At 49.3% G+C, this 27,839-nt stretch overlaps 1 protein-coding gene across 9 annotated transcripts in view; it reads right to left on the reverse strand.

The window, feature by feature from the left end:
• Positions 1–27,839, reverse strand: part of Pax2 (paired box 2) — an 89,756-nt gene that overhangs the window by 33,660 nt on the left and 28,257 nt on the right. For 5 of the 9 annotated variants that reach the window (XM_050146758.1, XM_050146778.1, XM_050146750.1 and 2 more), the window contains exons 5-7: positions 14,829–14,914; positions 12,873–12,992; positions 7,019–7,087 (exon numbers count right to left, since the gene is read on the reverse strand). In XM_050146758.1, the coding sequence (XP_050002715.1) occupies positions 7,019–7,087; positions 12,873–12,992; positions 14,829–14,914 (275 nt within the window). The remainder of the gene's footprint in view (positions 1–7,018; positions 7,088–12,872; positions 12,993–14,828; positions 14,915–27,839) is intronic. The other 4 variants (XM_050146794.1, XM_050146816.1, XM_050146788.1 and 1 more) reach the window with 1 other exon arrangement.

The following is a 27,839-nucleotide window of genomic DNA, read 5'->3' on the forward strand; positions in this document are numbered from 1 at the left end:
TTCCAGCACAGTGGGCACCGGGACCCACACTGGTACAAAGCTCAAAGAGGACTCCTGTGTTTTCAATACCCTACCTACTGACCACAGCAACTCATAGCCTGTCAGCTTTGAAATCTGTCTGCGGACAGAGAGATCATGAAAATGATCATTTAAGGCCCTCAAGGTTCATAGCCAACCTAGAAAAAAAGAGACGGAGTAGAGGAGCCTAGAACCCCAGAAAATTGCACTAGCGCAGCTACGTGGCTCATTTTGGGTAAGCTGGCTTCCTCTTCCACCCCAGCAAAGCCCGCAAGTTACCCTCTGCTGAGGCAGAGCCAGCCCCATTTGGCCTCTGTATGAAGAAGTTGGAGATGCTCAGTGAATAGAAATGGGGAGAAGATGAAGGCCAGAGGCAATGGGAGGGCACACATAGGTGGTGGGAGAGCAGACAGACCCACGGGAGGAAGGAGCACTAGGGGTGAGTTCCTGATGGCTTACCCTCAGTGGGCAGGAGGGGCTCGTGGAGTGAGGAGTCCCTGTTTGAACCCCAGTTCTCCTTCTACCCCCTCCAAAAGGGACTGGGGTCTTCTGCTGGTGGGCTCCAGTTGGGTCAGAACTGGTCCGAAACCTCTCTAAAGCTAAGAGGGAAGGGGGCTTTGTTAGCTCTAAGGACACAAGCAAGGCGAAAAATTACATACCAGGCCGCCCTAAGTATGCTTGTTTAGAGAAACTGCTTGCATTTATGAAGTCTTTGGTGCGGAAAGCAGGGTTGCAAATGACTGCATCAGAGCAACAGTAAAGGCCATTAATTTCCTGTTATGTTTTCCTGTGTTGGGGGCTTTATTAATTTAATTTTACACTGTCGAACAACAGCGAGAGCTGACACTGCCACACCGCCACGGTTGGGGTTTTCTTTTTGTGTGTGTAGCAAGGCTTTGCCTGACATGCAAATCAAGGCCATTACCAGAACCAATAAAGATGTGTGGAGGGAAGGGGGAGGGCTGAATAAAGAGGGCAGAGGAGAGAGCAGGGGACAGCAAGGACCAAGGCCATCCCTGGACAGTTCCAGCCTTAACTCAGCGCCTGGTATATCCGGCATGCCCTGGTCTCCACAATCAGCAATTTCTGCCTCCCCTCCCCCTCTCTCCTACCTCCCCTCTTCTCTTCATTCTGTGCCTTTGCGGACTCTACCCCTAATTCTCCTCTGTCCCAGATCCTGGCAGAACTTGAAGAGACATGGGGACAGGGTGGCGAGCTGACATCTCATTGGCAGGTCAGAGTCAAGGCACTCTTCCCTTTCAGCCACATTCTCCCTGACAGTCCCTTTTCTCAAAAGTTTAACCAGGTCCTGGCTAAACTCAGTAGGACATATACTATACACGACACACACACACACACACATACACACACACACACACACACTCATGGAAGGGAGGGAGGGAGGGAGGGAGGGAGGGAAGGAGGGAGGGAGGAAGGAAAGAAGAAAGGAAGAAAACAGAAAAACTAACCCCCTTCCCCACGAAAACCATGGCAAGGGAAGAGGAAAGGGACTGATTGGGAAGAGGGGATTAGAAGAAGGGAGGGGGATAAGAAAACATTATGGGGTGAATATAATAAAAATACATGTATGAGATATCATACTGAAATCCATCATTATCTATAACTAGTATTTGCTAATGAAAAACAAAATATTATTATAAATATTATAATATTATTATAAAAATAATAAACGAAGTTATGAGTTCTGGCCCATTCACATATTCCTAGCACACAGTAAGCAAGAGCGAACCCTGTGCTGTCTGCAGAAGGTCTGGAAGGGCTGCTATTCTAAGTCCCTTATTGTAAGTCCCTCTGAGATCTCTCACGGCCTCACCTTGTCAGTCATTTATTTCCTTAAGAATTCTCAGAGAGGGGGCTGGAGAGATGGCTCAGTGGTTAAGAGCACTGGCTGCTCTTCCAGAGGTCCTGAGTTCAATTCCCAGCAACCACATGGTGGCTCACAACCATCTGTAATGAGATCTGGCGCTCTCTTCTGACATGCGGCATACATGGAGGCAGAATGTTGTATACATAATAAACGAATAAATAAATATTTAAAAAAAAGAATTCTCAGAGAAAAGCAAAGGTCTCAAATAATCTTTCCCTAAAAGACCAGCTGTCTTCAGTAGCTACGGGGAGCCCATGTGGACATCACCAGCATCGGAAGAAGAGGTAAGTTTCAAGGAGAACTAGTGGTACCATATTCTGGTCCCTTCCTCAGCCAAGTCTTCATTCCCACTGCCCAATACTGTCCCTTACTGCCTTCCACAAACTGGCTGCCCCAGCTGGTCCATAATGTCTTTGGTTCAGTTTACCATACAGCCATGACACCCAGTGCCCATACTGCCAAGTGTCTGGGCTGATCACACTGCCCAAGATGGGAACAGAGATGGCAGGTGGGCCTGGAGAGAGGAGGAAAGAGGGGCTGCTGGAGCCTCTCCTTCCAAACATCATACCATCTGCATCCCTCTGTCCTGGCTTCTCAGACGTCCTCAGGCTCGCTCTCTCTCTCTCTCTGTGCGCGTGCGTGTGTGCATGCCCACCTGAGCATTTGCACAGTGTCCGTGCATTTCTCCCCTGTCACTGGCTCACTCACTCTCCTGCCCACACTTTTTTCTTCTAGAACCACTTGGCAAGCTCGGAGCAGCTGTTGGATGGAATCCAGCTCTCCCGAGGAGGAAAACATAAACTTCATAACCTGCATTTACTTTAATGCAGGTTCCTGGGGCTGTTTTCCTCTGGCTTCTCTTTTCCTCCCCCATCTGCTCTGTCTCTATCACCTTCTCTGCCCCGTATGTACCCTGACATATACATGCGTGGGTGTGTACACACACACACACACACACACACACTATGCAGGGACATATGAAAGCTGGGGTTGAGCACTGAGCAGAATGGAAGGAGTACAAGTTCTGCGTGTCCATTGATGGGAGAAGGCACAGTCCAGGGTCCTCCACAGGCTCCAAGGGATGCCCACGTCCTACCTCCAGTGGAGATGAGCACAAAGGGGGCTTTGAAGTTGGCCTGCCTCAGGGAGGGAGGGGATGCTGACATTTCATAAGGATGGCCAAATGCGGAGCCACCTGGGAGCCAGGCCACAGGCCCGCTAGGAAGGGAGGGAAAGCAGGCCGGCCTGCAGCAGGTTTGTGAGGCCTCTTGTGTGTGGTGCTGTCAAGGTCAGCAGGTTTGGGTTCACTGAAGGGTCAGGATGGTTTGAATTACTGGCTCTGCCGCAACTAGGCTCTGAGACTCATGACTGACTCCCAGCCCCTGCGCCAGGCCCCACCCTCTCCCAGCCTGTCTGGCTTTTCCACTGCTATGGGCCAGAAAATGAGATCCCAGACAGCCCCAAGGCCGCCATGGCTCTGAGGAAGGCAGGATGAGGAAGGGTCGCTCTCTAGTCTCAATGGTCTAGAATGCTGTCGGCATCCTGGGGCTCTCAACCCTTCATTTTCTTCATATCCATCCCCAGGGGTTCCACGCTGCCTGTCTTTCCCCATTGCCCATTGGTCTGCAAAAGATGGGGGCACCCAGGAAGGTGGGTCCAGAAGCAGCAGGGTCAAGGAGAGCCTTGACCTCCCTATGAGAAGGGACGAGCCCGTCCTGGGGGAGGAGAGAGGGAGGAGAGCAGGTCTGAAGCAGGGGATTTCTCCAGGGATGCCCTTGCTGAGAGGGGGAAGATGAGGAATGGCAGACAGATTCTGATATGATGGCTTCTCGTGTGAGGGTGACAATAAGGAAAGGCATGGAGGACCTGTTTGCCTTTGCAGGAGCAGAGAGACCCAAACGATGCCCTCTGCAGCAAGTCAGTACCTCCTCTCCTGGGGCTGCCAACCTCTCTGCTCTTTCTGTCAGAGCCTCAGAATACTTTAACTCACTCTTGAGCCACAGCACCACAAACCAGCTGGGAAAGGGGAAATATGCCAACGTGACTTTCATCTCTAGTGTAGCTCTATGAATCTCTGCATGTGACCATCCCGCACAGCCATGGTTAAACTTGGTACCTCCCCACAAAAAAACACGGGCTACTTCTGGACAGAGCCCATTTCGAAGGCTTTAGTAAAACATCAATACAGCCTGCATTTGCTTCTGAAGAGTCACAGGTTCATGGCCAATGTTATCCAGATAATTCAGCTGAAATATGCGATCTAACTGAGATAGAAAACCTGCCACAGGTACAGCCAGTCTCATTTCCTTGGTTATCAAGAACGTATAATCAGAACTACGAATGAACTTTCATAAGTGGGTTTCTCTCTCTGGAGTCTTAGTGACCTTTGAACTTAACTCTTTTTCGAACTGGACAGTAGCCAGGTTTGGAGTCTTTGCTGGAGATGAACATAAATTATTAATGCAGTTGAACCTCAGCACCTGCCTAGATGGGGGCTCCCATGATCGAGCTTCGCTTCCTGGACTGCTGAGGGACCTGTTGCACTGAGGCAGAGCCTGTGACACACGCTAGGTAGCATCTAGCACACACAAAGCCATAAAACCCCAGCGTGATCCACAAGGAGCCTTACTTCTCCCTTATGGCAGGTTTTGCTTTCCCTGGCTTCAGTTATCTTCCATCTAAAAATATTAAGTGGATGGGACTGGAGGGATGGCTCAGTGGTTAGGAGCACTGGCTGCTCTTCCCAGCAACCACATGGCAGCTCACACCTGTCTGTAACTCCAGTTCCAGGGGCTCTGACACCCATGGCTAAACACCAGTGCACATAAAATAAATAACATTAAGTGGAAAATTCCAGAAATAACAGTTCATAGGTTTCCAGTCATATATCTTTCTGGGTAGGACGATAAAACTGAGCTGTCTGCTCAGTCCCCCCCTGTGAGCAAACCAGCCTTGTGCTCAGTGTATTCCTGTTGGTCACTCAACAGCTGTCTCAGTTATCAGATTAACGTTCGCAGTAGCAAACTATCACTAAAATTGTTCTGCTTTATCATCGTTGTTGTTTATTTATAACTATGCCTAATCTATACATTCAACTCTTGTATGTATGCATTGGGAGAAACAAAGCCTTATAGACAGGATTAGGCATATAAAACTCTCTATGGGTTCAAGTGTCTGCCAGGGGTCTTGGAGAGACTTCCTTATGGGTAGGAGAGGATTATGGTATTCTCAAGAAACCAGTCAGATAGCATCCTCCTCTCTTACCAACTCGCTTTCACTGAACTCTTTCCCAGACGTGTGTGTGTGTGTGTGTGTGTACGTGCGTGCACTCACACGTGTGTGTAAGGATTAGGTGGGCACAATTATGCCCAGGTGCTTGGTTTAGGCTAAAGAAGCAGTCCAATCTCATCTTGTTGGCCCAAGGATCCCTCTTGCCTGTCTGGTCTTATGGTGTCTTCTGACCCCCTCTCAACACTTCTCCCAGCTCCTTCAGGCTGTATCCTGTCCCATTGAAACAGTGTGTAGTCAGCAAAACTTCCTCGTGTCCTTCTCATGAGACAAGCTCCAAGACCGAAGGCACTGAGAGAGTCAGACTCAGTTTACAGTCTCTGCCTCTAAATGCCAGCCCACATTCCTCTCAGGTCCAGCTGTGCTCACCTGCATACCCACCCCTAAGCTGCTACCACAGCAAGCTGTACCCAGGGATCCAAGGCCAGGACAGCTTCTCCTCTTCCTCAGAATCCCCCTTGCCTGTCTGGTCTCACACCGCTTCTCTTCCCACGGTTCCTCCAAAGGACGTCTGGGAAGAGCTCGGTGACCAGGGCACGCCTGGTTTCCATTAATGAGATACACGAGCGTAAGCCAGCCATGGAGGCAGCCTACAAAAGGAGGCGATCACGGGCGGCCAGGAGCCGAGCTGCTCAGGTAATTGGTTTATCTATCTGGAAGCAGGGGGAGCAATCTCAGCACAGACAGACTAGCAGTAAAGTCTCTTCCTTAAGGCTATTTCCTTTGTCTTTTCAATTGCTTGCACATCCATGTGAGAGAGGGAGAGAGTGTTAAAGAGAGAGGGAGAGGGAGAAATGTTAATTTGTGAATTAATGGCTTTTCTCAGCGGAATTGTAAATTCAAATGTCACCTCACACGGTGACACCACCGCTGGTCTGCTGAAGAAGCAATGATAAGATCCCCCACCTCCCTCAGTGCCCCTCCCTCCCCAAAGATAGCTGCGGAGTGGAACATGCTACTTTTAATTTGCAATAACAACACAACAGAGGTATGCAGTAATGACTGCCTCTTCCACCCTCCTCCCAGCTTCCTGCCCCCCAAGTCCGGGTGGCTCCCCCATTTCCTCTCTCCCCACCCCCTTCTGAAGTACCTCACCTCTCCACCCCAGCCAGTGGCTGATCACATGGGGGGTGCCTTTGGAATTGACGCTGCTGCAACCCTCTCCTCTCCTTCAATAATCAGGGAATTAATGACCCTGAAGTTAAAGTGAGGCTGATACGAGGCCCTGCCCAGCGCTGGGAAAAAGCCTTCATTGTTTTCAAGCAGGAGGCGGGCAGCAGTGAGGGAGATTCATGGATGGAGATTGAATATGCAATTTTCTTTCACCTTGCCAAGAGCTGCCCCTGGGCTGTGCCTGGCCTAAATTTTTCCTTTTACCATCTCTGCCTTATCCGGCCCTCCCACCTCCCTTCCATTCTTTCCAGAAAATTACCTTCAAAATTGATTTCCACTTTTACAAACAAATATAATGGGAACACAGGAAAAAACTTGGGCCGTGATGAATTAGGGCTGTCAGGTGCTTCCAGGTCTCCTTTGCCTTTGTTTTACTACCCGATCTACTCTTTGTTTTTCCAAGGGCTGGAAAAACTGCCCCCATCCACTGAGCGGCTGACCCTCTGGGCCACCAGGCCTCAGCCCCAAACCTCTGCGGTGGCCCATGGTGGAAGGAATCCAGGCAGAGAGACTGTTAGCTTTCTAAGGCTCCCAGGAAAGTCTGCGCCTCTGCCTCCAGTTGGCTGTCTGCCCTTATGACCCATGTCTCTAGCCACCACCCCCAAGCTATCCCCCTTGACCCCCACACCATGTTCCCTCTAGCCCTCATACCTCTTAAAGTCCAGACCAGATGCAAACCTCCACCTCCTCTAATGTGGGCAGGATCAGGGTATACCTCGACTAGAGTAAATAAGAGACAGACAGACACTGAGAGATCCCGAAGGACAGGCAGGTAGATCGGGGGCCAGATCCCCAAACTGGGAGACCAGGCTCCTCTTCAAAGAGCTACAAAAGTTCTGAGCTGCACATCTCACACACAGCCTGAGTGGGAAGGACTAGTTCTCTGCCTCAGTCTCCCTAGCCTTGGGGTCTGGCAACTCTCAGGGGTAGGCGTAGGGCAGCCCACTGCTTTGCCCACAGATGTAGGTTGATAGCAGTGGGTTCTTGGGGCTAAACTATATGCAGGTGCATGCCCAGGACCATGAACACTCAACACGCCTGGGTCCAGCTTAGGATTCTCCTGGCTACTGATATCAGCATGGCCGTGTAATACTCTCTGTAAGCAGGTGAATTACCTGGAAACCTGCATGCCTTCTCCACATGTGGCATCCCACACCCCGTGACTCCCAAAGATCTCAGCGACATCACACACACACAATACACTTACTTAAACCACAGAAATATTATATATGGTTCAGAAAACAAGCATATGTTCTCCCGGGTAAGGAAACAAACTCGCATGTAGGAATAGAATGCACACAGAGAGACAGGGAGCCATAGCCCCAGATTAGAAAAAACAAAGGACTTTCATAGTTACATGCATAGAAAAACTATAGTGGAAGCTGAAACATGACGAGCGGCCCATTGAAGGACCACAGAATGATGTGGACAGGGAGAGGTAGACAAAGGTGTCTCAGCCATGCAGGTGAGGCCAACTGCCTCCTTCTTTCCAAGATTATTTTCTCTCAGAGTGAGAAGAGCCCTTTTGGGGTTAGGGAGTGTAGGCCCAGATAGATTTCTTTCTCTCACAGCTTCATTTCCTCCTTGTGAAGTCTGAACCTGCCTATTAAACGATTTTTTTGCCTAGGTACACAGTGACCCATCGTCCAGGGTGGAGCTGGCCCGACACCCTAGAGCGGCGCTTCCCAACCTTACTAATGTGGCCACCTTTAATGCAGTTCCTCATGTCGTGGTGACCCCCAACCGAAGATTATCTTCATTGCTACTTCATAACTCTAGTTTTGCTACTGTTATGAATCATAAAAAAAAATCTGTGTTTTCTGGTTGTCTTAGGTGACCCCATGAAAGGATCATTTGACCCCTAAATGTGTTGTGACCCACAGGTTGAGAAGACTGCTCTAGACACCTAAGGTTTTAGAAACTTCTCCGTAAGAAATAAGGGTTGAGCCAGGTGGTGGTGGCACAGGACTTTAATTACAGCACCTGGGAGACAGAGACAGGCAGATTTCTGAGTTCAAGACCAGCCTGGTCCACATGTGAGTTCCGGGACAGCCAGGTCTACACAGAGAAACCCTGTCTCAAAAGGCAAATAAACAAAAGAAGCAATAGTTGTTACTACCCCATTTGACAAAGGAGCTGTGAAATGACTTCTCCAAGGTCACAGAGTTGAGTGGCTCTAGGACTCCAGTCCAGTGTTCACAGTTAAAGCAGCGCTGCGAGACACCGCAACTCATCCCTGCTCCTTCCTTCCTACCGCAGTCTAGGGCACCTAAACATGTGTTGACCATTCCCATAGCTCCGTCCCCTCATGTGCTCCAAGCGTCACCTGAGCACTGCTCTTGGGAACTTCTAGGAGGAGACTAACCAAGGAAACAATCCTCTTCTTCCAGCACCAGTGGCATCCAAGGCAGAAGGGAGCTATTCACGCAGTGACAGGACTCGGCCTTTTGCAGCCATGCAGCCTGTCCTGCCTACAAATGCACAACTGCACCAGCTTGGCACCACCCCATTGCACAATTCATTGTACACCTAATTAATGCAATACAAAACCACGGCCCCCTGCAAGCCCACACATGGAAGGCTGACACCAACATACCTCCCTCCCAAAGATCAGCAGACTCTCACCATATGACTGCATTTGCAGTTTTGGATAAGTTATCAAACTTCCCTGAGCTTCACCGGTGCCACCAGTGGACAGCAATGCACTGAAAAGCAGCTGCTTGCCAGGCTATAGATTGAACCTAGGACCTTATGCCTGTTAGGCAAGCACTCTACCACTTAGCCACACCCCCAGCCTGGCTGGAGTTCCTCGGTCTGATTATAGATGGGCTGGTACAACCCTGTTTTCCAACCACAAGAGACAAGGTGTGTAATATTCGGGGAATTATGTTTTGAAATTCCCAGAGAAGCAATCTCTAATATACCTGCTCATGACCGTAGGCTGGAACTGAAGCTTTCAACAGGGCATTGATAAAAAGTTCTCCTCCTTGGACTGACAGACAGACTGTGTCCCAGGTCCTTCATGCATCTTTTCTTTATCTCCCCCTGGTCTTTCTGCCTAGGGTCCTGGATCCCTAGGAGGAGGGTTCAAGCTTCTTGAATGCCGCATTTCTCCAAAGAAAGTCTGAATTTTTGCCCGTTCCCACAGGTCAGAGCTTGGGAAGCAGTCTCCATCAGCTCCCCCTCCTCAACCCTGGGTCAAAGCCGATTGATTGGCCCTCGATGGCTATCCCCATGGTTGCCACTGATACCAGCGATGCTGTCCACATTCCAAGAGCCAGTGCCAGTCACATTCTGGTTATTACCGGTGCGATAGCAGTCACTACTGCTGAGAAGGAAGGTCTGCACTGATGCCAGGACACACTGCAGGTATTGCCTTTGCTAATACCCACTACCGTAACGTGGTTAGAACTAAAGAATGGGCCATGCTGTGAGGTGGAAACCAGAGTAGCAGGAGGGCAGAGGGACACCCATCTTGCCTCAAGATAAGACACTTCTAGGGAGATGTCACTCTATCCGAGGTCAAAGGAGGGTCACTATAGTTGCTACATGTAGGAGTCTCCCAGAGGAAGATGCACCTGGTCCTCTAGTCCCTCTGGGGTCTGGTCCCTGAACATCCATCCCAATACTTTGCCCTCCCTCAGATCAGTCTCCATTTTACCCAGAGTCCTGGCCCAAGAGTTGAAGGACACACCTGGGTGTGTGTACAGCCTATGCCCGAGGCTCCTCCTGCGACAACTAACCGGCCTGCCAGCTGCTTTGCTACCTTGGCCCGACTGCGGAGTTGGGCTACATCATCTTGACACATAATTATCTCCCCATTCTTAATCATCTGAGCCGCTCCCTAATGCAAACTGGGCCCTGCTGTGTGGAGGCCTCTGGAGGGGGAGGGGAGGAGTCCTCCAGGTCTCCCTTCACATCCTTTTTCTCCCTCTCTCCTGTCCCACCTGGGTCCCATGGATCAAGACTGAGATGGTGGTCCGGGGAGGGGGGAAGCTGGCATCCCTCCCAGGGCCAGCTTCCAGGAAGAGGACAGCTCCATCTGGCCTGGGGGTGATTTGAGAGAGAGAGAGAGAGAGAGAGAGAGAGAGAGAGAGAGAGAGAGAGAGAGAGAGAGAGAGAGAGAGAGGGAGAGGGCAAGAAAACTCCCACAAAAAAAAAATTGGTGGGATCCCTGATGTTTCTTGTAACCTGGTTAAGCCTAGCAGAGAGCATCTGAGGCTCTCACCATTCCTCACTTGCTGGCTGCAGTTTCGTCCTGCACTGGCACCGGAGGCCCCAGACCAACCCTGCTCCTGAGTCTTCCTGCCCAGATAGATTTAGGGCTACTCCTGCCTTCAGAGAAAAACCTGTCCTCTTCCATAGCTCAGTTTTGGTCACTTCCTGTGACTCTGTCTACTTGGGCTTCCTTCTCAAAGCTCCCATTTTCCCCACTCAACTCGTTCTTGCTAAAGTCGCCCTGTGACTGCTGTTCACAGGCTTGATGCAGCAGACAGAATTCAGGCTGACATTGTCCTCAACACCCTCCTCAGCCGTCCCCAGGGTCCTCCTCACAGGACAGCCCTTCTTGGCCATGAGTTCTCTCGCTACCTCCTCCATACAAAGGCCTGGCCAGATCTCCACCACACCGTATCTGATGGTCATTCAACTCTCCGGACGTAGTGTTTAACATATGTGCTAGAATATAAGCTTCCTAAGGACAAGAATTATATCTTGCTTGGCTCAGGGACCTTCTGTTCTAAGCCAGCTATTCTCATAGCTGACAGTCTGAGTGGGGTGGGAGTGGAGGTTGCTGAACTGAACTGACTGGGAACAATGGATGTGAACAAGAGGGGTGGAGAGCGTTCTGTTCCTGCCCTGGCCAATTGGCCCAGCCCGGATAGCCCCAGCCTCCCTTGGCCATCCATGAAGGCCCAGGCAGCAGAAGGCGCACAAAGCCACCACCTCAGATCAATGAGGGGTGCACAGAAGGGTTCCGGTGACCTTCCGGTCCCCCTGGACACCTCACACTCTAAACAAGGCAGGTGGCTAAAGAGAAACCCTCAGGGTTTGAGGCAGACTCTACCAAGGCACTCAGGGTGCCAGGGAGCTTGGCTAAGGCCTGGATGTCAGAAGCCCCAGGGAGAACCGGGGCTTAGGGCCTCTCCCGTAGTCTCCCTGTGCCCATCAGGGGCTGCCGCCAAAACAACCACAATGAAATTTAGTGAGTGGCAAAGGCCGTGGCAGCCAAATGGGTTTGGATATTTTGGAAGAAAGAGAAATCAAGCCAGACAAGCTGTTTCCCTGTGAAACGAGGCCATTAGGGCTCCTGGAAGGAGGCCAGCACCAGGTCATCACTGTCTTGCCAGGCCTGGGTCTCTCCTGCACTGTGTCCCTTCTCCTGGAGGCCAGGGCTCTTCTGCTGTCTTCCTTCTGCCTGGGTCTGCAGCTTAAGGAATGTCATCGTTGTCCCCGTCTCTGTTCTTTACCCCCTCAGGAAGGGCTTGTCTACACTTGGGATGACTACAGAACCTACTGTCCAAACACAACATTTTCCGAAGGGAAAGGAGACATGCCCGGTTCAGATGCAGGGACAACAGGCATAAATTATGACTTCCTTGAGCTAATGGAACATACGGTCACTTCCTCCTTTATGTTCATCTTTGCAGGGTCTGTTTCACAGAGAGTATCTTTAGAAACCCGTATTCCTCGAAATGCCAGAGGTTACCACTTCCCTAGCTAGGACTATGAGAGCTGGAGCAGGAAGCCGGCCTGGGATATTGGCATCTGTGTTCATCTGAGGGCCCAGGCCTCACACACCAGAAGAAAACTAGCTGGCCACCAACGCACCACGAGTACCAAGCTTCCGAAAAGCACCCTGTCTCATGTTTATGCCTATCAGGCTCTCCCTTAATTTCCCTTCATCCCATGTTCTCCTCTTTGATTCCCCATTCCTCTTAACTGGGTCTGTGCTACCCAAGGTACTGGCTCAGGGAAAAGGAGGAGAAGTGGGAATCAGAATGGTGTCCACTCTCATGATGAAGAGTAGGGTAAGGCCCTATGTCCAGCTCCCCAAGTGGTTTCAATGGGAGCAGTGTCCATGTGCTATGAGAAAGGACTCCAGGGCCGTCCACGTCCGCATCACCTGCTACTTCTAACTGGGATCAAGTGAGGCCAAAGCAGGCTGGCCTTTCATCCCCAGGTCAGATACCAGCTGTCTCCCCAACCTCTACAACCTTCCCAAGGTAAACAGTTTATGCCACTCCTCCTGGCGTCCCACGGGGACAGCTGGGGTGAGTCCCAGCAGAAGGTGAGACCATCGGGGGATGAGCAGATGGTGAAGCTGGTGGCCCCAGCAGCAGCCTCCCTCCCTCGCTTCAGGAACCAGCAGGGCAGTGGGGGTACCTAGGCTTTGCTGCTAAAACTGATCTCACGGCAGAGCAGCTGCGAGGCCAGCAGAAACCGGAGCCCTGAGTCCAAGGACAAAGCACGCAAAGGGGAGCCAAAGTGCTTCCCTCCCCCTTACCTTCATCACGTTTCCTCTTCTCACCATTGGAGCGAGGAATCCCCAGGATCCCATTGATGGAGTAGGATCCCACTGGGTCATTAGAGGCGCTGGAAACGGGAGGGGAGGCCGTGCTGGGAACTGGATGAGAAGAAGGAGGGAACACCATCAGGATAACAGTTGTGACTGGAGCCCTGGGGCTGGGACAGGGGGGAACAGAGGGCAGAAGGACAAGGAGCTCATATCCTTTTCCTTCCTCTGAGGCTTGAGGGAGGAACCACTCCCACAGACAGACAATGCAGGCTGTTAGCACTTCTGCCCAGCCTGAAGTGAGTGGTGACCAGTCAACCCAGGCCTCCAGGGCCACCTATGGAATTCACTGGTCCCTCAAGCCCCTCCTCTCAAACAGATGTAGTTTAGGCCCAGAAACTGTCAAGATTGGCTGTCTAGAAAGCACTTGAGTGACCTTCTGCATAGCACAGTTCCAAAAGACGCCCTCTGGGGCCACATTTCTAGCCTCCACCTAATCCAATGGCTGAACAAATCCTTCCAAGCAAACCCCAGCTCACTGCTTCTTGGTCTCCTGGGCCAGCCCTGATTTAGCATCTGAGTTTTCCCATCTCTGACACTTGGGGAGGCACAAAGCTGGTCCCAGTGTTGCTCACTCTCTCCTGGATGTTTCTGGCCTTGATCACTGGAGAAGTTCCTACTCCACTCTTGGGGACAGGCCAGCGAACACACTCACTGTGCTATGGTCAGCTCAGGTACAGCTCAGCACACCCCACCTTCCAGCACACTAGCCCAGGCCTGGCTGAACAAAGGCTCCCATAGCCCCAGCAGAGCTGGATCTGTCTTTCTCCTGCTGGTCAGCAGGGAAGGAAAGCAAGGCAGTCAGTGCCTATGCATGGGGCCTTAGAAAGTTGCAGCAAGTATTCTGGCAGGCCTGGGTTGTATCTCTGAGATCCTGTGAAGAGCTAAGCGGGGCAGAGAGGCAGGCAGAGAGCAGCAGAGGCAGAGACAGAAAGATGGGAGGAAACAGGCCAAAAGAAAAGAAGCCAGAAGGAAGGATGCAGACAGACAGAGGGACAGATCCATAGCCGTGCACATGAGGTGAGGGAAGAGGACTGGGAGAAAGAGAGAGATGGGGAGAAGAGAGAAAAAAAATTTAATTTTTTTTAAAAAAAATTAAAGGCTGGGTATGTAACTCCATGGGAAAGTGTTTGTCTACCGTGCATAAGGTTATGAGTTCCGTGCCTTCCTCCTCCCCCTCAATTTTTACTTTTTTTTTTTTCAAGACAGGGTTTCTCTGTGTAGCCCTAGCTGTGCTGGAATTCTCTGTAGACCAGGATGGCCTTGACTCAGAGATCCGCCTGCTTCTGCCTCCCAAGTGCTGGGATTAAAGGCGTGCGCCACTGCTGCCCACCAACATTTATTTCTTTAAATTCATGTGTATGTGTGCACATATGTGCACATGCATGCCTGAGGAGGTCAGAACGCTATCAGAGCCTCTGGAACTGGAGTTAAAGGTGGTCATGAGTCTTGCCTGACTTGGGTCCTGGAAATTAAACTGAGTTACTCCGTAGGATCAAAACGTGCTCTTAACTGCTAAGCCATTTCTCCAACTCATCCTACCCTCCCCCAGAAAAGATGTTTTTAAAAAGAGGAAGTAAAAAAGTAGACTTGAAACAATGTGGCACTTAAGGTGTACAGGGAGAGTGCATCAGAGAGAACAAACGATGGTGGAACAGAAGAAACACCCAAAGGAAAAGGCTGAGGGGCAGGAGTAAGGAGCGGAGAGGGAGAGGAGGTGAGAAGACAGACTGAGGAGGATGTGGGAGGCACTGAGCTGGCATCAGTACTCTAGGAGGGAAAGGAGTGATTGGGGATCACAGAACCATAGATCTCCCTGGAGTGGACAGTTCCCAGAGCTGAGTTGTGTTTTCTAAGTTGGTTTCCCTCTTTCCTGAGCCCTCTTACCGATGGTGTGGCCAGGGGCAGTCACTCCTGTCCCTGCGCCATCCGGTGTTGGGTGGAAAGGCTGCTGAACTTTGGTCCGAATGATCCTGCAAAGCATCACAACATCATTACAGGTCACAGGCCAGGTCCAGGCTCGCCCTGCCTGGCAGAGGGGCCCTGCTGAGCCCAGCGCAGGCTTCACCCACCGCTGCAAGGCATGAGCTTTCCTTCCTGTCTATTCCGCAGTTCACTTAGCACAGCTCCTGGCAGAGGTGGCCTGCATGCTGTCCTGCCCTGAACACCAGCTGAGCTGCAGCTTGAGTTTGGGCAGCAAGAATTAAGGCTCAGTCAAGTGGACCACAGCATCTTTTCCGTTTCTGAGGGGTGAGGACCGCCCTGGTGGCTAGTGGTCCACCTTCCCTCCTCAGACACATTTATGCAGCCCCTAGTACCAGGAACAGCTGGGTCTGGAAGTCATTTTGACTGGCTTTCCAACTAGGACCAAAATTAGGGAAGGAGCTTCTTCATGTATTGAAGATGGGAGAGAAGGCAGAAACGCAGAGCTGGTCACCCATGATCCCACAACATCTAGTCTCTGCCAGGCATCAGGCCCCTCACAACTGGCTCCTCATCTGGCTGGCTTACAGCCTCCCTTTCCTTTCTATGGTCTTCCTTGAGTCAGAGTTTCTTTACCAGACTGGTTGAAGAGCTAGCACCATGCTTTGTGCACCCCCGGGAAATAAAGGAACAAATGAAACCCTCTCAGGAGGGAGAAGCCCACCTCACAGGAGTCCAGGAAAACACAAGAGCCCCATAATGCGAGAGACCTAGCCCAGGGACTGGGCAATTTGCTTCTCCCTGTACCCTAACCAACTCAGCGTTGCTCCTTCCTACAGATCCAAGTTCACATCCACCACCCCAGCAAGCTGGGAATCTTTCAACTTTAGCTTTTTCTCTTTCTCTCTCTCTCTCTCTCTCTCTCTCTCTCTCTCTCTCTCTCTCTCTCTCTCTTTCTTTTTGAGACAGGGTTTCTCTGGCTGTCCTGGAACTTGTTCTGTACATCAGGCTGGCCTCCAACTCTCTCACAGAGATTACCCCTGCCTCTGCCTCCTGAGTACTGGGATTAAAAGTGTGCACCACCACCACCCTCAGCTCAATTTGAGCTTTTTCTAATCACTTACAGGCACATAGTTGGGACACTTTCTCCCAGTGCTGGAAAGTTGGGGGAGGGGATTCGTATTTAAAGACTGCCAGGTAGCCCAAGGCCATGCCACCAGGTCTAGAAGGAGAAGCATCCCTTGAAGGTAGGGACCAGGGAGGAGAAGTGAATGAGGATGTGGAGCCTGGCACAGACCCAAAGCAGAGCTAAGCCAATTGCAGGAGGGACACAGGAAACAGTAGAAAGTGCACCAGGCTGTACAACAGAGCCAATGTTTGGTCCCTGTCACTAAGAAGCCACACAGCCTCACATTTAGAACTTAGTGTCTTTATGCCTCAGTGTCTCCAAGTGAACAATAACGGGCTCACAGTGACACAGCATCTCCAAGGTCCCTTTCCCCAGGGGGGAAAATATGAACCTGGTTTTAAGACGAACAAGAGAATAGCGCACGTTATACACAGGTGCTGGGGGTGGGGAGACTAGTGAGGAAGCCCAGGCAGAACACAAGGCTGGGCTGGTGCCTGCACCTATAGTCAGAAGTAGCAGAGGTGTGAGCAGGAGGAGAGGAAACGGGGCTGAAAGCTTGCACCTGATGATAGAAACAGCTCTTTTCCACTCATTAAAATGGGTACATCAATATTATATATAACCTATATGACCCCATATGTACTTCTGTTCATTTGCACAACTTCAGAAATAAGTACCATTGCCTTCACTTTGCAGATAGAAAACCAAAGCCGACGACGGTTAATGATTAAGGTTTCTTTCGGACCATACTGCCAGTTAGAGCGGAGCTTGCATCTTCTGCTACTTTACTATCCTTCTGTCATCATGTAAGAGTCAAGCCTTAGAGGTCTGGAGCCATGAGCAATGCTCAAACTAGAGGGGATGTGGTCAAAGTGATTGATCTCAGGAAGCTAATATGTCCGCGTGAGGTACTAACGAGGGGGCAGAAAGAAAGAAAGGAAGAAAGAAAGAAAGAAAGAAAGAAAAAGAAAGGAACAAAAGAAAGGAAGAAAGAAAGGTGAGAACCTTTAAAAGTATGAAGGAAAAGAAATAAGGGAGACTGGTCAGGGTTTGATGACTAACTGGAGTCAAGCCTGGCTCTAAACCACTCCTGGATAGTGGAAGCCGTGTGGCATGGATCATTGTGGAGAACAGGCATGCAGGAAGGTGAATGGCATGGGAAGGAAGTGTGCTGTAGGCTCTGGATGTGTGAGGTGGGCAAGCCCAGGCATGGACTGGCGCAGAAAGGAGTCTACTGGAAAGGGACATGGAACAATATGGGAGGTTGCAGTTGTGGCCACCGGCAGCACCAATACAGAGCAGGGTAGCCTGACCTCAGTAGATGGAGGGAGACTACAGTGCCAACGGCGGCCATTAGTGCCTTCTAATCACTAATTAGAAGCAGCTGGAGCAGGAGCCTCGCAGAAGAGGTGCAGGGAAGAGAGGGGACTTCTAAAAGATGATGGTGGTGTGGAAGTTAGAGGTTGACCCAGTAACCACAGAGGGTAGGAAGGGTGATTCAGGGCAGGAAAGAGGAGCGCCAGAGAAGAGGAAGAGGGTGAGGTTGCCAGGGAGACAATAGATGGAGGATGCAGAGCAGAATAGTGGGGGACTGGAGTGAAGGACCAGGGCAGAGTTAGACAAAGACAACCAGAATGTCAGGAAGGAACTTCTACAGCTTTGTACCCTTAGCAGTCAGAAGATAGAGAGGTTTTGAGTCACTGAGAGCAATACGACCCCACCTTTACGAAAATGTAGAAGGTAAGACTTCTCCCAGGCAGCTGTTTCTACACAAGCTTCCAGAGTCTGGTGAACCTGCAGTGGCCCCGCTTAAAGACTGACAGGCTCTGGTTTAAGGAGTTCCAGGGCTGGGGCCAGGGCACACAGATAACTGGACCTGCTGGTGCAGTTCCTGTCTTTATTACCAGAGCCTCTGACCCCTGAGGCACTGATACAGATTTAGCTGAGGCAGCAAGTGATGGAAAATCACTATGTCCTAACAGCAGCTTGGTGGTGCATGGGAAAGAAGCTGGGCAGGGTGCCTGCTATGAGTTACTAAGGCTCTTGGTGCCCATCCATGACCCCAGGCAGTGGGCACCTGCCAGGCACCAGAGCTGATCATACGGAATTTAAGAACTGGGGTTCTGAAAACTCTATGGTTATTTATATTCCTCCTACATCCTGGGCTCAACGTGAAAGAGAGGGCACTGCTCCCTGTCCCACCCGAGCGGACTTTCCCACACAGGATGCTCTTCCTCCTTCATTTCGGCAAGAGCCCACCTACTCGGTGCTTTACCTTGCTCCCAACAAAGGGACTGCTGGGATCGCAATGTCTCCCAAGGGTGCACGTATAGCTAAAGGAATTCAGATCTTGGTTTTGCTTTTTTTAAAAGATGTTTTCATTTTTATTTTACAACTATTTGCCTGTATGTGTGTATAAATACTATCCACATGCCTGGTACCCATGGAGGACAGAAGAGAGAATTGGAGCCCTGGAACTGGAGTTGCGGACAGTTGTGAGCCACGACATGAGTGCTGGGAAGCAAGCCTGGGTTCTTTACAAACTCAGCCAATGCTCTTAGCCATTGAGCCAGCTCTTGAGGCCTTGGTTTGTTCTGTCTTTGTTTGTTTGTTGTTTTGTAACAGGGTCTCACTATATAACCCAGAAATGCCTGAGTTGGTCCTCCTGCCTCCCAGGTGCTGGGTGGTAGTAATACAGGTGTGTACCGCCACCCCTGGACTCGTGAGGGGTTTGGGATATGGGCTCCAGGCTCAGTCTACCAGAGTCAGAACCCCAGCTCTGTTTAACTCTTTTTGGGAAGCCTTGGACTTTTCTTACTCCTTTATCTGTGAAATGAGATAATACTACTATGGGCTTCGCAGGGCTGCGGCAAGGATTAAGTAGGATAATTCATGTAAAATGATTAGAATGATGGCCGGTTCGATAAATGCTAGCTGTAATAATAATGTTCACTTGTGTTATTATCCCTGTGGGTGACCCCTATGCCTAGCTGCTTTCAATTTAGGGGCCAAGCCAGGTGCAGGCCGGAGGCCTCCCTTCTTAATATGCCCCAACTGGATCAATGCAGGTACTCCCTGGGGAGACATGGAGAAGACACGGGCTGATCCCAAGAGGTTGCTGCGCCTGGACTGAGTTCCGCCCAAGTGCCCTGGGATGGACCCACAGAGGACTCAGGTGATGTCAGCGCTTCAGATGATGAAGCAGACAGTGAGGTCACTTCCTCTCTGGTGAAACTCCCAGGAGGCCTCCACTTCCTCCCACCTTGAAGATCAAAACAGTCTCAGGTGCTCTCCCAGCAAGCCTGTTACATTGGTGAGGAGACAGCTCAACCTTCACTGGGAAGTCGGACTCCCACTTAACCCTTCTCTGTCTTTCTCCATCTCTTCATCTCTGTCTCGGCTCCTCTTTCTCCCTCTTTGTCCCTCTGTCCATCTCCTTGCACCCTGAAGTCCCACTATGACTGTGTGAGTTTATTGATTCCCGGGAGCTGGGGGAAAGCGGGAGGTAGGGCTGGGGTGCAGGGCTCCGGGATGGAAATAGAAGGCTATAAATTATTTGTGACAGGAAAGCAATAGTGGCAGAGTGCTGAGCACAAGTCCTGTGTCACTATTAGATTCCTTTTAGCCTGATGACACTGTAAAAAAGGTTAAGTGTCTGCTGGAATCGTACACCTGGGGGGCCGGGTTGGCCTGGGAGCAGAACAAGCCACCGAGAGCAGGTATATCAATTCTCCAGGCCAATAATATTCCTCTCATTGATCGCCACGCAAAGTTCAAAAATCTCATTACAGCCAGGCAGACCGGGAACTTTTTACAAATCAATAGAATGATATAATGTATGTATACTTAGTACAAATGTATCTATTCATCCATCCATCCATCCATGGTCTGCCTCAGGGTTTCCAAGTTAGCCTACCCATCATATTATGTTATGTTATGTATGATAGTATGTTGCATTATATTATATGATAATAAATGGTGTGCAAAAACTTCGCCTCAGGTGGAAACAAGAGGCAGTCCTATTAGCATTGAGATGACCCCCGACAGCTCCCCTGGAAGGAGTAAGGCCTAGGTGGTCAGCCCCGCTAAGAGTGACGCCTCCCCGATGAAACTTCTGTGACTAAAGAGCACTGCATCCTGCTTGGGTGAGAGGCCATGTTCTAAGTACGTCCAACATTTCATTTGCTCCATTCTCCCAGGAAGCTGCTTCACAGATGGTCAGAGGCCATCTGTTTTATAAATGGCAAGTCAGAGATTTGGATTTAAGAAGACTCATCCCAAGGCCACACCCTCAACCCCTCAGCTCTTCTGCTCCCAGAGAGAGACTTTCAAGTGAGCAGACTCCCAAGCTCCTGTATCCTAGACCTAGACAAGGAGGCTAAGGGGCTGCTGAAACCCACGGGTCCTCACCAGGATGTGGGAGTAACAACGTGTGTTAGGGCCAGCTGCCGAGACACGGGATCCCCGAGAACGTCCTCCTGAAATCCCACTCACTGGCTTGAAGCAGTCTGCCCTGGAAACTCTGGAATCATTTCCTCAAGAAACAGCAGGCTGCCCCACAAGCCTGCTCATATTATTGGTTTGCTCCAAGAGCCTTAATAGTAAAATGTCAAGTATTTGAGCACACGTCCTCTGTACATATATAAGCCAGCTTCGACTGTTCCACTCTGGAGTCTACAAAACATACTCAATCCCTAGTATGGGATCTGTAAGGCAAGGTAGGGAATGTTTCAGACTAGATAAGCTGACTGCCCACTGAGCCCATAACGAGAGGGTGGGGCCTCTGCCAGTGACTTCAAGCTGAATGGCGATCAAGAGCTGGCTCATTCTTAAAACAAACAACTATATTTGCTTCAGCAAAGGATATTTCATCCAACAAATGCAGGTAATTGCTTCATCTCAGGTCTCTGAGCACTGCCTGGGTTGGGCATGTATCCCCGGCTTGGCCCTGAGGCAAGCCAGCTGGAGACGTTTCCTAGCAAGTGAGATGCCATAGATCACCCGGAAGCTGTCACCTCTCCTGATGTGGTGCCTCCTGCAGAGGACCCCACAGAACTGAGTAACCTTACAGATCGGAGGCTGAGGTTTACCTTCTCCTCACACAAGGGCCCCTGGAAACCCTGCCTCTGTCTCCACAGTGATCACTTGGAGGGCCTTCGCGCACACTCTCCCTTTGTGGGCTCGACTTCTGCAGTGTGCATGGTTTAGAGGTGTTGCCCAGGCTTGCTCACAGGCTCTGCGAGGTTTAGTTTGAACAATGAGAATACCAGTGAGGCAGTCATTCCTTACAGCTGAGAACACACCTTCCCATTCCGGCTAGAGCAGAACACAGCTAGAACACACAGGTTCTTGGTTAGGAGAGATCTTCCCAGAGGATGTCACGATCTCTCTCTCTCTCTCAATATATATTTTATATATAATATACAAAAATATGTGTTTATATATTATATNTATATTTAATATATTTAAACATTTTATATAATATATTGTATGTATTTAAATATTATATATACATATATATATATATATAGAGAGAGAGAAACAGACAGACAGACAAACAGATGGGTTGGTGCTCATGTAGCCTAGGCTCACATCTTAAACTTAATATATATGTAGCTCAGGCTTACCCTGTACTTTTTTTGTCTTGTTTTTCAAGACAGGGTTTCTCTGTGTAACAATTCTAGCTGTCCTGGAACTCATTTTGAAGACCAGGCTGGCTTTGAACTTAAAGAGATCCACCTGCCTCCACCTCCTAAGTGCTTGGGTTGTAGGGATGCTCAGCTGGAAGTTATAATTAGGCTTCAAGAATGAGAATCCTACCAGAAAGCTTGCAAAAGGGTGTCCTCAGAAGACTGCCCTGGAACTACCTGCATCAGAATCCCTTGGGACATCGGTAAAACGTAAACCCCTCAGTCTCTCCTTGATCTTCCTAAATTAGAGTTTCTGACCTCTACAGTCTGAGAAGATGAGCTCAAGCTGTGGTGTGAGGGAAGCACCTGCTGGTTGGGGACGGGATGGGGTGGAGAATCAGGAGATGCTCTTAGAGCATGAAGATGGCTTCCTTCCTGATCCTTCAGGCCACAGTTCTCACAACCTGGTAACCCTGACTCCAACCAACAGACACCAAAATTCCAGAAGCTATCATTTCCTCTGAAGAGACTAAATTCTAGGTTAAAAATGAAAACGTTTCAAAATGGTTCTTGGACATCCCAGGATGATCACCTTCTAGTGGTTTTCTAGATTCTACGCGGTTTCCTGTCCTTCTAGGACTGGCTTTGAGGGTGACAGACCTTTCACTGTGTGTCCCTGGGATCCCAGGCCAGACACAATTTACCAGGTTAGATGGGCCATGGGGCTGGCCCAAGGGGGCAGTAGTGATAGTTTATGTGATGAACGGTAAGCATATGGGTTGATTTAACGTCAAGATATGCATAGGTTTAAAAATTAAGAGGCAATGTGTTTAACTAACCATTTGGAAACCGGTCTGCGGTTCATGCCAAGCCAGAGCGTGACCAGACTCCCTCCTCTTGTCACTGGCCTTGCCCCCATCTGTCAGGGCTTCCTGCTAAAGCTGGGGTCCAGCAGCTGTCCACCCCACGGTCCTGCCTGGGAGGGTCTCGTAGCTCAGGGACCGTCTACTGTAATGGTAAAATGGTACTGCAATAGGCTCACTACCACAGTGAGTCTTCTCCCTGAGCCTGGCCATCCCACCTCCCCCTCCATACACATACCCGCCCCCTCTGTAAGCAGAAGGAAGCCTGCAGGGATATTGGACTTTCTAGTGACTGCCTGGTCTTGCTGCCTCTGGCCCTTGTCACCTTAGCCACTCAGGGACTCAAAAACAACCCATCGGTCATTGTCCTGAAAGGATAGGAAGGAGCTAACGCTGTCCTTGCTTCCTGTTTCAGACATGCTGAAGTCAGAGCTTCTCAGCCTAGTTTTTAGAGTTGTCCCCACCAGCCTCCTGCCCCCGCCCCAGCCTCCTGCTCCTATACCTTCCCAGTCCATCTCTTTCTGCTCCCTTTGCCAGATAGAACTGAAACCTTTCTCTGCTTGCCCAGTTCATACTGAATCCTCCCTTGGACTCAGCTCAGCAAGAACAAGTGTCACAATTATTTTTCTTACTGCCAAGCAACAAACAAGGTCAGCTATAATAAAGAGAACTGAACTACTGAGTTATTGATATTATTGGAACAGAAGAATCTTAAGGGCTACTGTGTGCTAACTTATGTTTTCTATGTACCAGGCATTTGCTAAGTGCTTTCTATGGACTTTAAAATTTAACCCCTGTGCTCAGGAAGCAGAGTCAGGCAAATCTCTATGGCCTGAGGCCAGCCTGGTCTACACAGCAAGCACCAGGAGAATCGGGACTATATAAAGAGACTCGCCTAAAAAAAGAAAATAATAATAAAATAAAATTCCAGTCTTATAAGTATCTATCAAGATTATTATTCCTGTTCTTTAATGTGGAAACTGAGGCTCAGAAATATTAGCTAACTTACCTACGGTCACACAGCATTTCTGTAACAGAGCCAGAACTTAAACACGGTGTCTCACTCTAGAACCCGCTCCGCTAATCGCTTGGTAGAAAAAGTTAGTCTTATCAAGAACAAGTGGTAGGATCTGTCCAAGGCTAAAGGGCACAGAACAGCCGTGAAAGTCATGACTATCATGTGTTTTAAAGCTTTTACATGTATTCATTTGTGTGTGGAGTGCTCTTGTGGAAGTCAGAGCACATCAGTTACCAGAGGAAGCTAACTTTACACCAGTCTGTTTGTGACCAGGGTGGGGGATTGAACGCAGGTCATCAGGTACCTTCACCCACTGCATCACCTTACTGGCCCCGATCATTTAGTTTGTATTCACTGTATAATAGACATTGTACACAACGCGTTTTCTCATTCAAATCCTAACCATAGCTCCGTCACAGAGGTGTGTGTGTTCTCTAGTCTACGGTAGAGTCAACAGCGTGGCTAAGCAACTCACCCAAGGTCACATTCTTAATATCACATTGCTTTGGATCCAGGCCTGTGACTTCAGTATCTGAGAGCTAAGGTAATATAATCTCCTCTGGAAATTTCTATATTAATAGCCCTTTGTGTCTATTAGCTATTTGAGCATGAACAATTTTCTTAGTCTTTTCACAGACGCGATTTGAACCACTGCAAACATCTGTAGGCAACTAGCAGAGGTTGCATGTGGCTGTGTTTCGAAACCTGCTTTCCTCTCCCATGCATGTGCTATAGATTATCTGATAAGCGTCATGTCTGTGTTACAGACAAACCATAATTTGCAAATCGTGTACGCAATCCCAGGATGAGCCTGCATATGGATGTTTCTCAGCTTCTACACTTTAAAAACTATTTCTGTGATGAGCACATCTTTATATTCATATCTTATTCATATCTGTTCTGATGCATTGATCTGAGATTTACAACAGTGAATATACTTATCAAAAGCTGATCATGAATATCTGCCAACTTATGCCTGTTTCTGTTGCGAAACCCATCGATGTTCCCTTTTCCGGGTGCCTGAGACTCTCACATCGCAGTCCGGTTTTTATATTGGTCTGTGCGGCTATCGATGCGCATAAATGTGCATTTGTATACCTGTGTATCTCCCTGTCTGTGGTCAGAATGGGGTGGGGGTTGGGGATGTGGAAATGAGAGAATTATTAAATGCCAAGTAGATGTGCAATAAATTCCATTGATTTTATAAACTCCAACTTGTCTTCAGTCTCCTTCCATTCTTTATCCTGGGGGCATTGCAACAAAAACCTATTTTAAATACCTTGGCCTCCCCCTCGTCCCCTCCCCAAAAAAGTGTCAATATTTTATTTGGATTTTTAACTTCGCTCCATAACAGTTGTTTGACCTCCTGACTCGTGCAAGTCACATAAATTCTGGGACTTTATTCAGGAGCCATGTTCCTGCTATTGAATAAGCAATTTGGGAGGGTGAATTAATGACTTGTGCTGTTGCTGGAAAGTCCCTGAAGAAATATTAAAATTGCTTGCAGACCGAATCGATACTCAGTGAACACCCAGCAAGAGACGGCTTCAGCTCAGAACGGCCACAGAGGCAGGAGTCAGAAGGGAATTCCTGCACCCAGCTTGGAGAGCCCCCAGCCCCCACCTTTCCCCATCATCCCTGGAGTTCTGTCATTTGCCATAACAGCGAGGTCTTATTAAACCCCAACCAGGATAGAGCTGATTTGTCCTGTCTCGGGAAGCAGGCTCTGGGGACTGTTTACTCTTTTAGTAGCGGCCAGAGCCTGGAGGCCTTGTCAGAGGTGATGGTCTAGATACATCCACCTGCTGGACGGGGGCGGTGCTGGCAGCTGCACTGTGCTCGGGAACTGTATTCTATTCTGCAGGGTGTGCTGAGGGCTGGGTGCTTCAGTGCTGGCTCTATCTTTGTATGCCTTACCTGTGTTTATCATTGTTCCGAGGACCACCTAAGGTCAGCCTTTGTGTTGGGGTGGCCTGTGGGATGGGGAGTTTGCATTGCATTATAGGTTAGTGTGTGTGGCCTCGTGTGGACACATTGTAGCAACTGGCCTCAGGTTTGTTTTGATTTGTGGTATGGTATCGAGGTGACAGCACTTCTTGTAACAATGAGTTGGAGGAATTTGAGTATTGTTTGGTGGCAGTGTCTGTTTCTGCTTTGAATTATTGTGTTCATTGATCATATCTGCATCTCTTTATTCATAATGTATGTCTCAGAGATTAGGTTAATGGGTGTCTCCTTGGTGACGTGGGCTGAGTAATGGTGCTGGATCTGGGTGGTGGCTCTGTGATTCAGTAATTGCTTTAATGGCCTTCTTCTTACAGTTGTGGGTGAGAGGGCCAATCCTTTGGCTTTTTTTTTTTTTTTTTTAACCTTACTCTGGCCTGGTCATTTGCACTGCTCCTTTCCAGAGGAAAAATTCCAGAGATGCAGGACAAATACCCTTTGGATGATGCAGTTTAGATTTTCTATTTCTATTCTTGGCTGGAAGAGTTCTGATGTAACCACACTGCTTCAGATCTGGGTGTCTGAATACCCTCCTGCTCCTGCCTAATCTGGAGAGTGAAACAAACCCCTAGGCCAAACTCTATCCCTGTATTGAGTCTAAATCCTGGCTGGGGAGGGGGAGGATGGGTAGAAGTGAAGTTCCCAGTCCCAGTGGGAACAACACCCTGGCCTCTGTCTCCCAGAGCCCCTGTTCCTCTCCACTCTGTGGCACTGCCCCAAAGCTTCTTCTCCCCCACCATTCCCGGATGATAGCCCTTCCCCTGGGGTTCACGGTGCGTGTTTTAAGTTTGTAAGTAAATATATGAAATCACAGCAGGGCACAAGATGAAGCAGGGACTAGTCAGGTCTGCATTTTCTTTGGTCCAGAGTAGACAAGAACTGTGCTGTAGTAGATCAGCACATGGGCTCCAGCACCACGACTATGTGGGTTCAAATCCTGGCTCTGCTACTTAGTCTGTGACCTTGAGCAAGTTATTTGGCTTCTCTGTACTCCAGTGACCACAACTATAAACACTGCTGTAAAGCGCTATGGGGTTGTTCATCAGGCTTACATCAATTAATACATGTGATTTGCTTAGATTGCTCTGCTGTAGCAAGGACTGTCTAGCTACGAGTGGGATGATGATGAAGATGACAGGATTATAAAGTTTACTGGGTAAAGCCGCCACGAGAGTGACCAAAAACAAACACGTGCACAAGTGGGCTCATGCACATGAAATCGTAAGGCCGATCAACGGGTGTATGTGTGTTTTAAGAAAAGAAATATAAAAAAGTGCAGCTGGGTAGAACGGGGCTGGCAGGGAACTCTCTTCCCAGTTGTTCGGACAGTCAGGGGCTGGGGGTTGACCATGGTAACAGCTGGCTCTGAACTAAGGACTAGAAAGAAAGGAAGATGGCAGCCCTTATGTAGGCTCATACTTGATTGGAAAAACTCTGTGATTGAGCCCCCATGATTCCAACTTAGTTGATTTTAAACTCTCTCTAGCGTTAGGGATATAACTCAGTGTTAGAGTAACTGCCTAGAGTGCATAAGGCCCTAATCTCACACCCCAGCACCGAGTTAGCTTTATAATTTAAAACATAAGGACTTTTAACAGCCAACTTGCCTGTGAGATATCCAGAAAGAGGCTGGAGAGATGGCAAAGCATTTAAGAGCACATACTATTCTTGCGGAAGATCTGACTTCAATTCTCGACACCCCTGTCTGGCAGGTCAGTTACTACTTGTAATTGTAACTCCAGCTACAGGGGCCCAACATGGCCACCGGGGCACATGCCCTCACATACCCATACCCACTCTCTCACACACGCACAATTAAAAAATAAAAGAAATCTTAGTATATCCGATAAATGACAGGTAGGCCCTAGAGTGTGGCTCTTTGGGGTTCCTGACACTGAAGGAGGTCACTGAGCCAAAGGGTGATAGCACAGGATCGGTCCTCAGCCTCATCCCATGGGATGTCCCATAGAGATGAGACCCGTCATTCTGAGTTGGGACATATTTGGTTTTTACCATATTTTTGCTGGACACTGAGTAAATAGAAGAATCTATTAATGTGCAGTTACTTTGGACCATTGCACCAAAGTAATTTTATTTCCTAAACTCTTTTCTTAAAATACTTTTCCCTCAGTAGTGGTAGTAACTGCAGTAGTTACCAGATCCCTGTCCTCCCGTGAACACTTGACAGATGTGACTTGAGTTTGTCAACTACTGGCTTGCTCCTCTTTTTCATCCTTTGTCTTATCCCTATTTTCTTTCTTTCTTCCCCCCCCTTCCTGTTTCTCTCTCTCTCTCTCTCTCTCTCTCTCTCTCTCTCTCTCTCTCTCTCTC

This window comes from Alexandromys fortis, unplaced genomic scaffold (assembly GCF_014885135.2).
Source record: "Alexandromys fortis isolate MF-2015 unplaced genomic scaffold, M_Fortis_MF-2015_v1.1 scaffold_16, whole genome shotgun sequence".
Taxonomy (NCBI): Eukaryota; Metazoa; Chordata; class Mammalia; order Rodentia; family Cricetidae; genus Alexandromys; species Alexandromys fortis.